General features: G+C 42.4%; 1 protein-coding gene across 7 annotated transcripts in view; it reads left to right on the top strand.

The window, feature by feature from the left end:
* Positions 1-13,081, top strand: part of SORBS2 (sorbin and SH3 domain containing 2) — a 272,899-nt gene that overhangs the window by 132,487 nt on the left and 127,331 nt on the right. For 6 of the 7 annotated variants that reach the window (XM_038400107.2, XM_043513624.1, XM_038400114.2 and 3 more), the window contains one exon: positions 12,232-12,324. The exons of the other annotated variant lie outside the window; for it this stretch is intronic. In XM_038400107.2, the coding sequence (XP_038256035.1) occupies positions 12,232-12,324 (93 nt within the window). The remainder of the gene's footprint in view (positions 1-12,231; positions 12,325-13,081) is intronic. 7 annotated transcript variants of the gene reach the window in all.

Below are 13,081 nucleotides of genomic sequence, written 5' to 3'. Positions count from 1 at the left end.
TGGAGATGAAGAGTAGCTACTCAAGCTGATGCAGGGAGCAGTAAGGAATTTGTCTGCTGGCAAATGTTAGCACACTTCAGAATTATCATTTCAGGAATCCTGCTTACCTAGGTATGTCTACACTTAGACCACTACAGCCACACGGCTGCTGCTGCACTGCTGTACCACTTCCGCGTACACACTACCTATGTCGACAGGAGGGGCTGTCTCCTCGGCGTAGGTAATTCACCTCCCTGAAAGGTGGTAGCTAGGTCAATGGAAAAATTCTTCTGTTGACCTAGAGCTGTCTACACCTGGGATAGCTACATCTCTCAGAGGGGTGGATTTTTCACACGCTGGGAGCCATAGCTGCACTGATGTAAGTTTCCAATGTGAACAAGCCCTTTGGGAGACATCACTGCATCAGTTACACCTTAGGTTTTGAAAGTTTTTCTCATCACTATAACAGCTAGAGAGTGAGACTTAGGGCTGGTCTTCACTAGCAAACTAGATTGACCCAGCTATGTCACTCAGACATGTGAAAAATCCACACCCCTGAGAAATGTAGTTAAGCTGACCTGAGTTCCCATGTAGACAGTGCTAGGTTGACAGTGGAATTCTTCCATCGACCTAACTACCAGCTCTCAGAGAGGTAGTTTTACTACAAAAAGAAAAGGAATACTTGTGGCACCTTAGAGACTACAGTGACAGGAGAACCCCTCTGGTTGTAGTGTCTACAGTGAAGTGCTACAGCAGTGCAGTTGCAACTCTGCAGCTATGCCACTGTCGAGTTTTAAGTGCAGGCATAGCCATACTGTTTTAAATTAAAATTTAGATTCTGGAGTAACAGATAGCACCCTAAAAAAGAAAAGAAAAGAATATTCTCTCATAGAGCTGATATGATTTGACCTAGTTCAAGTCCTGATCTTTGCCTCCCAGAGATGTTGTAAAGGATAAAGGTAAATTCACTGATGTTTGTAAAACACTTTAAGAATTCAAAAATATTAGTGATGGCTGCAATCTGTTTCCTAGATGATGATGATTTATTTGGATTGTAGAAGCACAGAGGGGACCCAGTCAAGGATCAGGTGAGGTTTTTCGTAGGAGTGGGTGGGTGAGATTCTGTGGCCTGCGCTGTGCAGGAGGTCGGACTAGATGATCAGAATGGTCCCTTCTGACCTTAGTATCTATGAATCTATGAATCTATAAAGCTGAGAACATCTCCATGTTCCCCAGAGTAGCGTGCTAATAGAATGTGTGCTTTCTTGAACTGTTCCACACTAAGCAGGAGCGATCAGAAGAATATTAATGATAACTTAAAGTGTATGAAGTGCTTTTCATCTAAAGATCTCTAAGCGCTTTAAAAATGTGGATAAGCGTCATTATCCTCATACGAGAGAGATGAGGTGAGTGAGGTAATATCTTTTAGTGGACCAGCTTCTGTTGGTGAGAGAGACAAGCTTTAGAACCACACAGAGTTGTTCTTCAGGTCTGGAAAAGGAACTCCTAGTGTCACAGCAAAATGAAAGATGGAACAGGTTGTTTAGCATAAGTAGTTAGCACATATTTTAAGGGGCCATTCAAAGGAGAGTGGCCCATTAATACCTCTCCAGTCATAGGACAAAAAGAGGGGGATAGTGTGTCACAGATTGTTGTAATAAGCCATAAATTCAGTGTCTCTTTTCAGTCCATGACTTTTGTTGCCTAGCAGAGTAATGAATTTAAACTCTCAGGCTTATCCTTTGAAAGTGTTGTGAAGATTTCCTTTGAGGATGAGGACTGAGAAGTCAGATATGGAGTAATCGCTTTGTGAAAAGTGTTCACCAACAGGCAATAGGGTGTTTTGGTCTTTCATCATTTTCTATGTGAGTTCATTCAGGAGCATAGTCATTGTCTGGTTTCACCCACATAGTTGTTATTGGGGCATGTAGTGCACTGGATGAGGTACACCACATGTTGTGATAGGTATGTGTAGGACCCATGGATGTTGAAAGGTGTGTTGTAGGTAGGGTTGCCAGGTTTTCGACTAGAATACCCTGTTGAAAAGAGACCCTGGTGCCTCCGTTTAGCACCACTGACCAGGCTGTTAAAAGTCCAGTTGCAGCGCAGCGGGGCTGACAGGCTTCCCTGCCCAGTTCTGCATGGCTCCCGGAAGCAGCGACATGTCTCTCCAGCCAATAGGAGCTGCGGGGCAGCGCCTGTGGGGAGGGGTAGCGCAGAGAGCCTCCCTGGCTGCCCATCCACCTAGGAGCCAGAGGGACAGGTCATCGCTTCCAGGAGGCTGCCCAGAGCCTGCACTCCTCACCCCCTCTCGCACCCAAACTCCCTACTAGAGTCCCCACCCCCTCCCGTACCCCAACCCCCTGCCCCAGCCCAGAGTCCCTCCCACATTCTGAACCCCTCAGCCCCCCCCAGCCTGGAGTCCCCTCCTGCAACCCATACTCCTCATCCTCGGCCCCACCCCAAGCTGAAGCCCTCACCCCCTCCCACACCCCAACCCACTGTACCAACCCGGTGAAAATGAGCTAGTGAGGGTGGGGCGAGTGAGCGATGGAGGATGATGTCAGTGGGGAAGGGGCAGGGCCTCAGGGAAGGGGTTGGGCAGGGGCAGGGCAAAGGTGTTCGGTTTTCTGCAATTAGAAAGTTAGTAACTCTAGTTGTGGGGCGTGCTGATTATTGTAGCAGTGGAAATATGTCTGCAGGTTTTGGATCTGTTGTTCCAACAGGGTCTGCTGATGTTTTGAGTTGGTGTGTCCTGCTCTGAGGGGAGCTTGCTTCTAACAATGAGCGTGAAGAAGTTGAGGGATAGTTTGAAAGCCTGACGTGGGCATTCAGGAAAGATTTCTTTCAGCCTGGGGTGAAATCTTACCCTAAGAAAGCAAAGGCTGAACCTCTGTGGATTTACAGAGTGAATATATGCACATGTCACATATTTCATAGCAGTATGCAAATGTTGATGTTGTCTCTTGGCACAGATGGATAATGAATGGTCTAAGTTAATTTGCAAAAACAAATCCTTGGTGTCCACCCATAAATATTTTAGTCAGGAGTTTTACAGGGATAATATGCTTGGTAAATGCATCTAATTTTAAAATGATTGAACAAGTCAGCTGCTAGCAAATGAAGCATATGAAAAGCAGCCAGGGAAAGAGAATACACAATTCTGGAAGGCTGCAAAACATAGGTGCATTAACTTTATTAATGCAAGTCATCCCATGATGTACCTCCTAGCAATTTATCCAATTTGTCTGGGAGACAAGAACAGAAATACTTGGTCCCTGTAAAAAGTAAAGGAGTACTTGTGGCACCTTAGAGACTAACAAATTTATTTGAGCATGAGCTTTCGTGAGCTACAGCTCACTTCATCGGATGCATTCAGTGCACCCGATGAAGTGAGCTGTAGCTCACGAAAGCTTATGCTCAAATAAATTTGTTAGTGTCTAAGGTGCCACAAGTACTCCTTTTCTTTTTGCGAATACAGACTAACACGGCTGCTACTCTGAAAATTGGTCCCTGTAGAGTCTCTGACTCGGTCATAAAGTCACTTTTGGTTAATTGAAGGAAATTATATTATCTTGATCCTCTAAGTCAGCCCTCTTCTACATAACTTAATAATAATTATTTGTATTTTAGTAGGACCTAGGGACCAACTGAGAACAGGGCCCCATTTCACTAGGCACTGTACAGAGTAATAGACAGTGTCTACCCCAAAAAGCTCAAGATCTAAATAGACAAGAAAAACCAAGGGGAGGGGAAAGGGATACAACATACCAGTAGAGTAAACAGTATGATGGCTGGCAAATGTCATGTTAGGGCCACTATTTTGAGGAGAGAAGGTTGATGGGTCTTGGGTTTCTTTTCTTTTTAATTCTTTGGGTAGAAGATTAGTAAGAGAGGATTAGCTAAACAGAAAGGCAAAGGAAAGGAGGGAGGTTTAAGAAGGGGAGAAGAGGGAGGGAAGGAAGGAAGGAGGGAAGCACTCAGGGCAGATATAGTGAGACTGAGATGAAGAGACTGTGGGTGAGGGGCTGGAACAGTCAATGTCCAGAGCAAAAACTGTTGAAAACAGTCTGATAATATCATCAATATCCAACAGTTCCTTCTACAGAACCTGCTGCCACTGCTTCGGTGTCTGCTCCTGCCAGCCATTGTTTCTCTGGCCCTCAGTGGCTGGCTTCTGCCGAGAATTTCTTTCTTCCCACAGCCCATATGACTCAGGAAAGGGAGATGCAACATGGGTCCTATTGTTCCCAGAGGAAAGTGAGGGCCATCCTTGCACAGATCTAGACAAGAGAGATAGCCGCCAGCTATCTTTCATTCTCCTTGCCTCCTTCCCCAAAGTTGTAATACCTATTGAAGCTGGTTATTCATCTGCTCCTTTTTCAATAGGAGTGGCATGTTCAGAGGTCTTGCAAGAGCCTATGATAGCTCTCATCAAAATATAGCTCCTGATCAAAGCTAAGCATGCTATTCAGTGAACAGGTTATTCAGTTATGAATTACTAATGTTTATGATGCGTTAGTATCTAGAAGCTTAATCAGAATCAGGGCCCCATTTATGTAGGCGTTGTAGAAACACATGAGAAGACATGATTGCTACACCTAACGGATTTGTAAGAAAACGAGACATGAAGGATTGAGGAGATGAAAATTTTATATATAAACAAAATATATGTGAGTATAATTTTATACACATATAAACATTTTAAATAGGTGTATATAAGTATCAGATATCCTTAATTGCCCCTCAACATAGCAGTTAAGTAGTATGGGGGTTACAGCAGACATGGGTAATCAATCAATGAATTAAGACCATCTTACTGTTTGTGAGTTAACTACAAAGAGACTACTTCTTCTCAACCCAAAGCACCTTTACAGATTTGGGCAGCAGTACAGTGTCACCATTCATTCCTGTCAATGGCTTGTTCCTCCTTTAAGCCCAGCCAGATCATGTCTTTTTGTGTACAGTATCCCACCATTTAGTCAGTGGTCGGCCTCTAGGTCTGACTGACCTTTGTTGCATTTTCTTTATTTTCTTTGGCATCCTATCATCTGTTTGTTTTCTATAGTGTCCCCACCATTGTAATCTTTTTCACTGCAGCCAATCCTATACTGTGATTTCACATCCTAGTCTGTTTCTAACTTCTTCATTTGTCTTCAAATCATTTCACATTTTACCTGCCATCTTTCGAAAAACTCTCATCTCTACCACCTCCAGCCTTCTGATGTCTGTTTCAGTCCATACAATAATACGGTTAGTACACTGGTTTGATACATTTTCACTTTGGTATCAAACAAAGGATTTTATCAGTCCATAATTTCATCAATTTCTGTACAGTACTTGTAGCTAAAGCACATCTCCATTTAACCTCATCCTTGTTGGAACTGTCTGCACTGATCAAGCTTCCTAGATACTCATAAGATTTTACTTGTTCTACAGCTTCACTGCAGCTGCAGTTCAATACTTTTCCAAGATACAGCCACTTTGTCCTCTTGTCATTTATTGTAAATCTAAGTTGACTGCACCAATCGTGTATGTGGAATCGTGTATGTCTACATCAAATCATGGACGTCAATGAATGGCTACACGGGTGGTGTTGGAGGGAAGGCTTTGGATTCTTTGACCATGGGACGGTGTTCCAAAAAGGAGGAGTGCTATGCAGAGCCGGGCTCCACCTAACAAAGAGAGGGAAGAGCACCTTCCCAAGCAGGCTGACTAATCTAGTGAGGAGGGCTTTAAACTAGGTTCATTGGTGGAAGGAGACCAGAGCCCTGAAGAAAGTGGGAAAGTGGGATACCAGAAGAAAGCACAAGCAGGGGAGCGCAAGAGGGGAGGACTCCTGCCTCATACTGAGAAAGCAGGACAATTAGCAAGTTATCTTAAGTGCCTATACACAAATGCAAGACGCCTGGGAAACAAGCAGGGAGAACTGGAAGTCCTGGCACAGTCAAGGAATTATGATGTGATTGGAATAACAGACTTGGTAGGATAATTCATATGACTCGAGTACTGTCATGAATGGATATAAACTGTTCAGGAAGGACAGGCAGGGCAGAAAAGGTGGGGGAGTTGCATTGTATATAAAAGAGCAGTATGACTGCTCAGAGCTCCAGTGTGAAACTGCAGAAACACCTGAGAGTCTCTGCATTAAGTTCAGAAGTGTGAGCAACAAGGGTGATATCATGGTGGGAGTCTGCTATAGACCACCAGACCTGGGTGATGAGGTGGACGAGGCTTTCTTCAGACAACTAACAGAAGTTACTAGATCACAGGCCCTGGTTCTCATGGGGGACTTCAGTCACCCTGATATCTGCTGGGAGAGCAATACAGCAATGCACAGGCAATCCAGGAAGTTTTTGGAAAGTGTAGGGGACAATTTCCTGGTGCAAGTGCTGGAGTAACCAACTAGGGGCACAGCTCTTCTTGACCTGCTGCTCACAAACCGGGAAGATTTAGTAGGGGAAGAAAAAGTGGATGGGAGGCAGTGACCATCGGAGGCATGGTCGAGTTCAGGATCCTGACACAGGGAAGAAAGGAGAGCAGCAGAATACGGACCCTGGATTTCAGAAAAGCAGACTTTGAGTCCCTCAGGGAACTGATGGGCAGGATCCCCTGGGAGAATAACATGAGGGGGAAAGGAGTCCAGGAGACCTGGCTGTATTTTAAAGAATCCTTATTGAGGTTGCAGGAACAAACCATCTGGATGTGTAGAAAGGATAGTAAATATGGCAGGCGACCAGCTTGGCTTAACAGTGAAATCCTTGCTGATCTTAAACACCAAAAAGAAGCTACAAGAAGTGGAAGCTTGGATAAATGATCAGGGAGGAGTATAAAAATATTGCTCAGGGATGCAAGTGTGAAATCAGGAAAGCAAATCACAATTGGAGTTGCAGCTAGCAAGAGATGTTAAGAGTAACAAAAAGGGTTTTTACAGGTTTGTTAGTGACATGTAGGTGGTCAGGGAAAGTGTGGGCCCCTAACCGAATGGGGGAGGCAACCTACTGATAGACAATGTGGGAAAAGCTAATATACTCAATATTTTTTTGGCCTCTGTCTTCTCGAACTCAGTCAATACCTAGACTACTGCACTGGACAGAACAGTATGGGGAGGAGGTGACCAGCCCTCTGTAGAGAAAGAAGTGGTTCAGGACTATTAGAAAAACTGCATAAGCATAAGTCCATGGGGACAGATGCAATGCATCCGAGGGTGCTAAAGGAGTTGGCGGATGTGATTGCAGAGCCATTGGCCATTATCTTTGAAAACTCATGGCGATTGGGGGAGGTCCCGGATGACTGGAAAAAGGTTAATGTTGTGCCCATCTTTAAAAAAGGGAAGGAGAAGGATCCGGGGAACTACAGGCCAGTCAGCTTCATCTCAGTCCCTGGAAAAATTATGGAGCAGGTCCTCAAGGAATCAATTTTGAAGCACTTCAGGGAGAGAAAAGTGATCAGGAACAGTCAGCATGGATTCACCAAGGGCAAGTCATTGCTGACTAACCTAATTGCCTTCTATGATGATAACTGGCTCTGTGGATGAGGGGAAAGCAGTGGACATGTTATTCCTTGACTTTAGCAAAGCTTTTGATACAGTCTCCCACAGTATTCTTGCCAGCAAGTTAAAGAAATATGGGCTGGATGAATGGACTATAAGGTGGATAGAAAGCTGGCTAGATCGTCAGGCTCAACAGATAGTAATCTATGGCTCCATGTCTAGTTGGTAGCTGGTATCAAGCAGAGTGCCCCAAGGGTTGATCCTGGGGCCAGTTTTGTTCAATAGCTTCATTAATGATCTGGAGGATGGCGTGGATTGCACCCTTAGCAAGTTTGCAGATGGCACTAAACTGGGAGGAGTGGTAGATATGCTGGAGGGTAGGGATAGGATACAGAGGGACCTAGACAAATTAGAGGATTGAACCTGATGAGGTTCAACCAGGACAAGTGTAAAGTCCTGCACTTAGGACGGAAGAATCCCATGCACTGCTACGGACTAGGGACCGAGTGGCTAGGCAGCAGTTCTGCAGAAAATGACCTAGGGGTTACAGTGGACGAAAAGCTGGATATGAGTCAACAATGTGCCCTTGTTGCCAAGAAAGCTAACAGCATTTTGGGCTCTATAAGTAGGAGTATTGCGAGCAGATCGAGGGACGTGATCATTCCCCTCTATTCGGCATTGGTGAGGCCTCATCTGGAGTACTGTTTCCAGTTTTCGGCCCCAGACTACAAGAAGGATGTGGAAAAACTGGAAAGAGACCAGCAGAGGGCAACAAAAATTATTAGGGGGCTGGAGCACATGAGTTATGAGGAGAGGCTGAGGGAACTGGGATTATTTAGTCTGCAGAAGAGAAGAATGGGCGGGGGGGGGGTTGATAGCTGCTTTCAACTTCCTGAAAGAGGGTTCCAAAGAGGATGGATCTAGGCTGTTCTCAGCGGATGACAGAACAAGGAGTAATGGTCTCAAGTTGTAGTGGGGGAGGTTTAGGTTGGATCTTAGGAAAAACTTTTTCACTAGGAGGGTGGTGAAGCACTGAATGGGTTACATAGGGAGGTGCTGGAATCTCCCTCCCTAGAGGTTTTTAAGGTCAGGCTTGACAAAGCTCTGGCTGGGATGATTTAGTTGGGGATTGGTTCTGCTTTGAGAAGGGGGTTGGAGTAGATGACCCCCTGAGATCCCTTTCAACCTTGATATTCTATGATTCTGTGATTTAATGTTCCAAGGTAGTGAAGAGTATCATTATTAATTCAAATGTGTCTGCCAGTTACACAATGTCATCTGCATAAATTGAAGAGCTAGATCACTCAAAGTCACGCCCTTCAACTTCTCTACCATTCTCAACATTCAGTTTAAGAATATGATGAAAAGTGATGGTGATTCCATACACCTTTTCTTATGCCAAGCTTTAACTTGAATCAGTTGCTTAATTTTCCACCAATTTCTGCAGAGACTTAGATTTTTATAAATAAATTTGCTATGTAGAATTATCCAACAAACATGAGTATTCCATATGCAGAATTATTGGTGCATAAAATGTTTATGGATGTCTGGTTAAGCAGAGGCTTATGGGGTGATGCAATATGAAATAAGTTTTGAGGTGTAGGCGTGGTGGAGTAATGTAGGGCCTAGAAGATGAAAATGAGCTGTTTGATAGTTGAATAATTTGAAAGTCATACACAAGCCTGTTCTCCCAGTCCTCGCTCAGACAAAATTCCTGTTGACTTCAGTCAGAGTTTTTTTCCTGAGCAAGCATTGCAAGACTGGGTCCAAGATGAATAAAAGAAAAATATTTAAAAATCTAATATGATAGAAAAATGTAGAATATATGGTATCTGTACTGTATTTCAGTTCAACATTATTCAACATCTGTTTCATTATTACTTATGTATATATGCACGGTGCGTTCCTATAAATAGATATCTGTGTTTATATAGATACATGTCATATACATACACTGTATATTGCAATGTATACATTTTCCTGTTGAGATGGGATATGTAAGAGGCAATGTCATACATATCATTAGATAATGGGCCAAATAGAGCCCTGCTATATAACTTCATTGACTCTGCCAAGTTTTTGTAGACAGAGATTTCTTTCCCCGGTGTCTTGCTGATGGGTCATGAACATATGCTCAAGAGGTCTAACTGGTGGCCATAGTTGGGGTCAGGAAGGAAATTTCCCCTGGGTCAGATTAGCAGAGACCCTGGGGTTTCACCCTCCTTTGCACCATGGGTCACTTGCTGGTTTGAACAAGAGTAAATGGTGGGTTCTCTGTAACCTGAAGTCTTTAAATCAAGATTTGAGGACTTCAGTAGCTCAGCCAGAGGTTGTAGGCCTATCACAGTAGGGGGTGAGTGAGGTTCTGTGGCCAGTGATATGCAGGAGGTTGGACTTGATGATCATGATGGTCCATTCTGGCCTTAAAGTCTATGAGTGTAAGTTATACAAGGAATGTATTTGGGATAGTGTTTCTTGAAATTATAATAGTGAAATATTTGTACAGAATGACATATTGTAATTATTTGCTGAGTTGACTTTGGCTTGTAGATGCAGTGGTCCAACCTGCCTCATTCTCGTGCAGCATCAGCAGCATTGTGTCTTTCCCCGAGTGGCAGTCTACATCCCTGTTCCCCTCTTCCTGCTCTGAAACTAAATTAAAACATTTCTAGTAAAATACAATAAAGCTTGTATTCCATTTGATTAGATGATGTGACAACACAACAAAATCAAATACCAGACTCTTGGCATTTACTAATCAAATATAGTATCCTTTCAACATCTTGCAATACTTTCATATTAGAGAAAAATATATATGAATATAATATAGTAATGAAGATGCACTTAAATAATAAGGACTTACTGTATTACTCTTTGAATTCTATGATCAGCAGTTCCAATGAGATCTGTCATCTCATATTAGTCGGGGGGAAAAGGACAAGAATGGGAAATGTTATATAATTTGTTAATCTCTAAGGTGCCACAGGTACTCCTTTTCTTTTTATCTCTCTGATGTCATATTTATGGCAGTAATTTCCAGCAAATGTGCAGGTGTGATGGCCATTTCACTTTGTTTCAGATGCATAATACAATTAATCTATTAATTCCAAGCAATGATTTGCTTAGGATTGTTGCACTTATTAGATGGCTGAAATCACTTGACCTTTTGCCTCATGTCTCAGAACTGGAGGTAACTTTAGATATACTTAAACCTGAGGACAGCAACTCAGATATTTGTCAGCATCAGCAACAGTTTAACACACATGCCACAAGATCCAATGCCAATACACTCTGATATTTTCATTAGAATGTCTGAGCCAGTTTACAAATACCTGGAGCGTTAGCCTTTGGACCTAAGTTAAAGATGCCCTGTGGTTCAGCTCACACCTGATGTATATAATAATCTCAGATAGATACATATCGTTTATGTTTAAACATTATTGTCTATCACAGACTTTTTTTGAAAATTGTAGGGTAGGATTTTCCAAGGATCTTTAAGGGACCCAACTCCCAATGATTTTAAATCTCATTGACTTTAGCTCCTTTGAAAATTTCAGCCAGAATGAATAATAAGGTAAAGTATTTTAATACTAGCGAAGAGCAGAGAATAAGCTGATTCTAAATAGAAGTAGTCAAGCATATTTTCTGAACTGTTTTTGCAAATATGATAGAGAACCGTGGTTGCCCCATAATGAAAGGTCCAATCCCATGACATGCTAACTGCTGCCAATAACAATGATACAGTGCCAATGGGCACAGAATCGCCATACAGTTTCCAGCCCTCGGTAGGAGAGAAAGAACAGGGGAATAAATGGAGAAGAAAAGGATTATCTGAGATGATTTTCCCCTAACTCCCCAAGTGCTGAGGAGGGAGACAATTGTACGTTCTGATTTCTTCATAATGATCTTAGATCTGTCCCAAACTTTTATTTTGTGTCAGTCATAGTAGGGAGAGAGCATGTTGTGTTAATCTCCACTTATTCTCCCAGGACATTGCTGGGCTCCAGAGGCAAGAACATCAATCTTCCATTAAATAGAACTGCCAGATTGAGGAGTCTTTAACAAGAAGAACAGGGATATAGTTTCCCTACTCTTCCATACCAAGGAAAAAATGAGCAATTTTTGTCACTTGTGTTTAAAATATTCTATATAGATCCAAAGTACACCACAAAACCACTGTCATGTAATAAAATATAAGCCTGTCTTGTGAATATGCCTTTCTTGTGTGTACAATAAAATGGCTTTACAGTGCTAATTATTGACAAGTATTATGCAGCTTTTAATCCTTCATCTTGATTAACTATTTGTTGTGCATTATTAGCTATACATAAGGCTAAGATTTTGTCAATTTTTAGTAAAAGTCATGGGCAGGATGTGGGAAATAAACAATATATCATGGAAGCCTGAGCCCCTCGGCATGGGGCTAAAGTCATGGAGATCACATAAAATCACAGAATCCATGGCCTCCCTGACAAACTCGAAGCCTTAGCTCCTCATGAGCAGCCCTTCTGGCACCAGAATGCACACATTGTCACAATGTATTAAGTACTGAATACTTACCATATTAGATATCCTGAGCTCCTGAAACCTATAGTGTATTCTGCTAATCTGTGGGTTTTATAAACAAACAACTATCAGCAGCAATTCCTAACTGCACGTGTTTTTTGATGTATGTTTGGCATATCTCACACCATGTAATATGTTGCATGTGCTTGCTTCCTTTGTCTTGGGCCTGTGTCTATATCGTTTTGTGCTTCCAGATAGCGGTGGCTGTGCTCGCAAACGTGCTGCAATGTCTGTCACATTAACAGCTGTGAAGAGAGTCCAAAGTTCTCCAAACCTATTGGCTGCAGGTATAACTAACCAGCGGGATACCACCCTTGAATGGCTTGTGTAACATTATATGTTTCTGTAGAATTAGTCTGCCAGGAGGGTAATCAAAATGGCTACTCCACTGGCAAGGTCTAATTTATATAGTTTTATGATGCCAAAATCTCTGAACATATTTTGTTTCTGAAGATGTAATCTTACTTTTCCTCTGGATATATGTAGTGGACATTGAAGGATACGTGAAACCTCCTGGAAAATTTTGAAAAGCTATTTTAATAAAAAAATTTTTTTTAAATCTTACCTCTATGATAAGTATTTTGGGTATTTTCCCTTTCTTCAGCCGCCTCTTAGTCCTTAGTCCTCTTAGTCTATTTTGTTAATAGGAGAACTTGCATGAAAACTGGGGTTTGTTTTTTAAAATCTCAGCGACTTCTTGATTATCACTACACAGAGGTTTCCCCCTTCCCCCGCTCTCCTGCTGGTAATAGCTCACCTTACCTGATTACTCTAGTTACAGTGTGTATAGTTACACCCATTGTTTCATGTTCTCTGTGTATATAAATCTCCCCACTGTATTTTCCACTGAATGCATCCTATGAAGTGAGCTGTAGCTCACGAAAGCTTATGCTCAAATAAATGTGTTCATCTCTAAGGTGCCACAAGTCCTCCTTTTCTTTTTGTGGATAGACTAACACGACTGCTTCTCTGAATTCTGTTAAAGTTATAATTCTCTGCTCCTGATATTTCAACCAGTTTGAGACTATTGTGCTGTCCAAAGGG

The sequence above is a fragment of the Dermochelys coriacea genome, chromosome 4, assembly GCF_009764565.3.
Source record: "Dermochelys coriacea isolate rDerCor1 chromosome 4, rDerCor1.pri.v4, whole genome shotgun sequence".
Lineage (NCBI taxonomy): Eukaryota > Metazoa > Chordata > Testudines > Dermochelyidae > Dermochelys > Dermochelys coriacea.
Note: the sequence above shows the minus strand (reverse complement) of the source record. Positions and strands in the feature narration are given on the sequence as shown.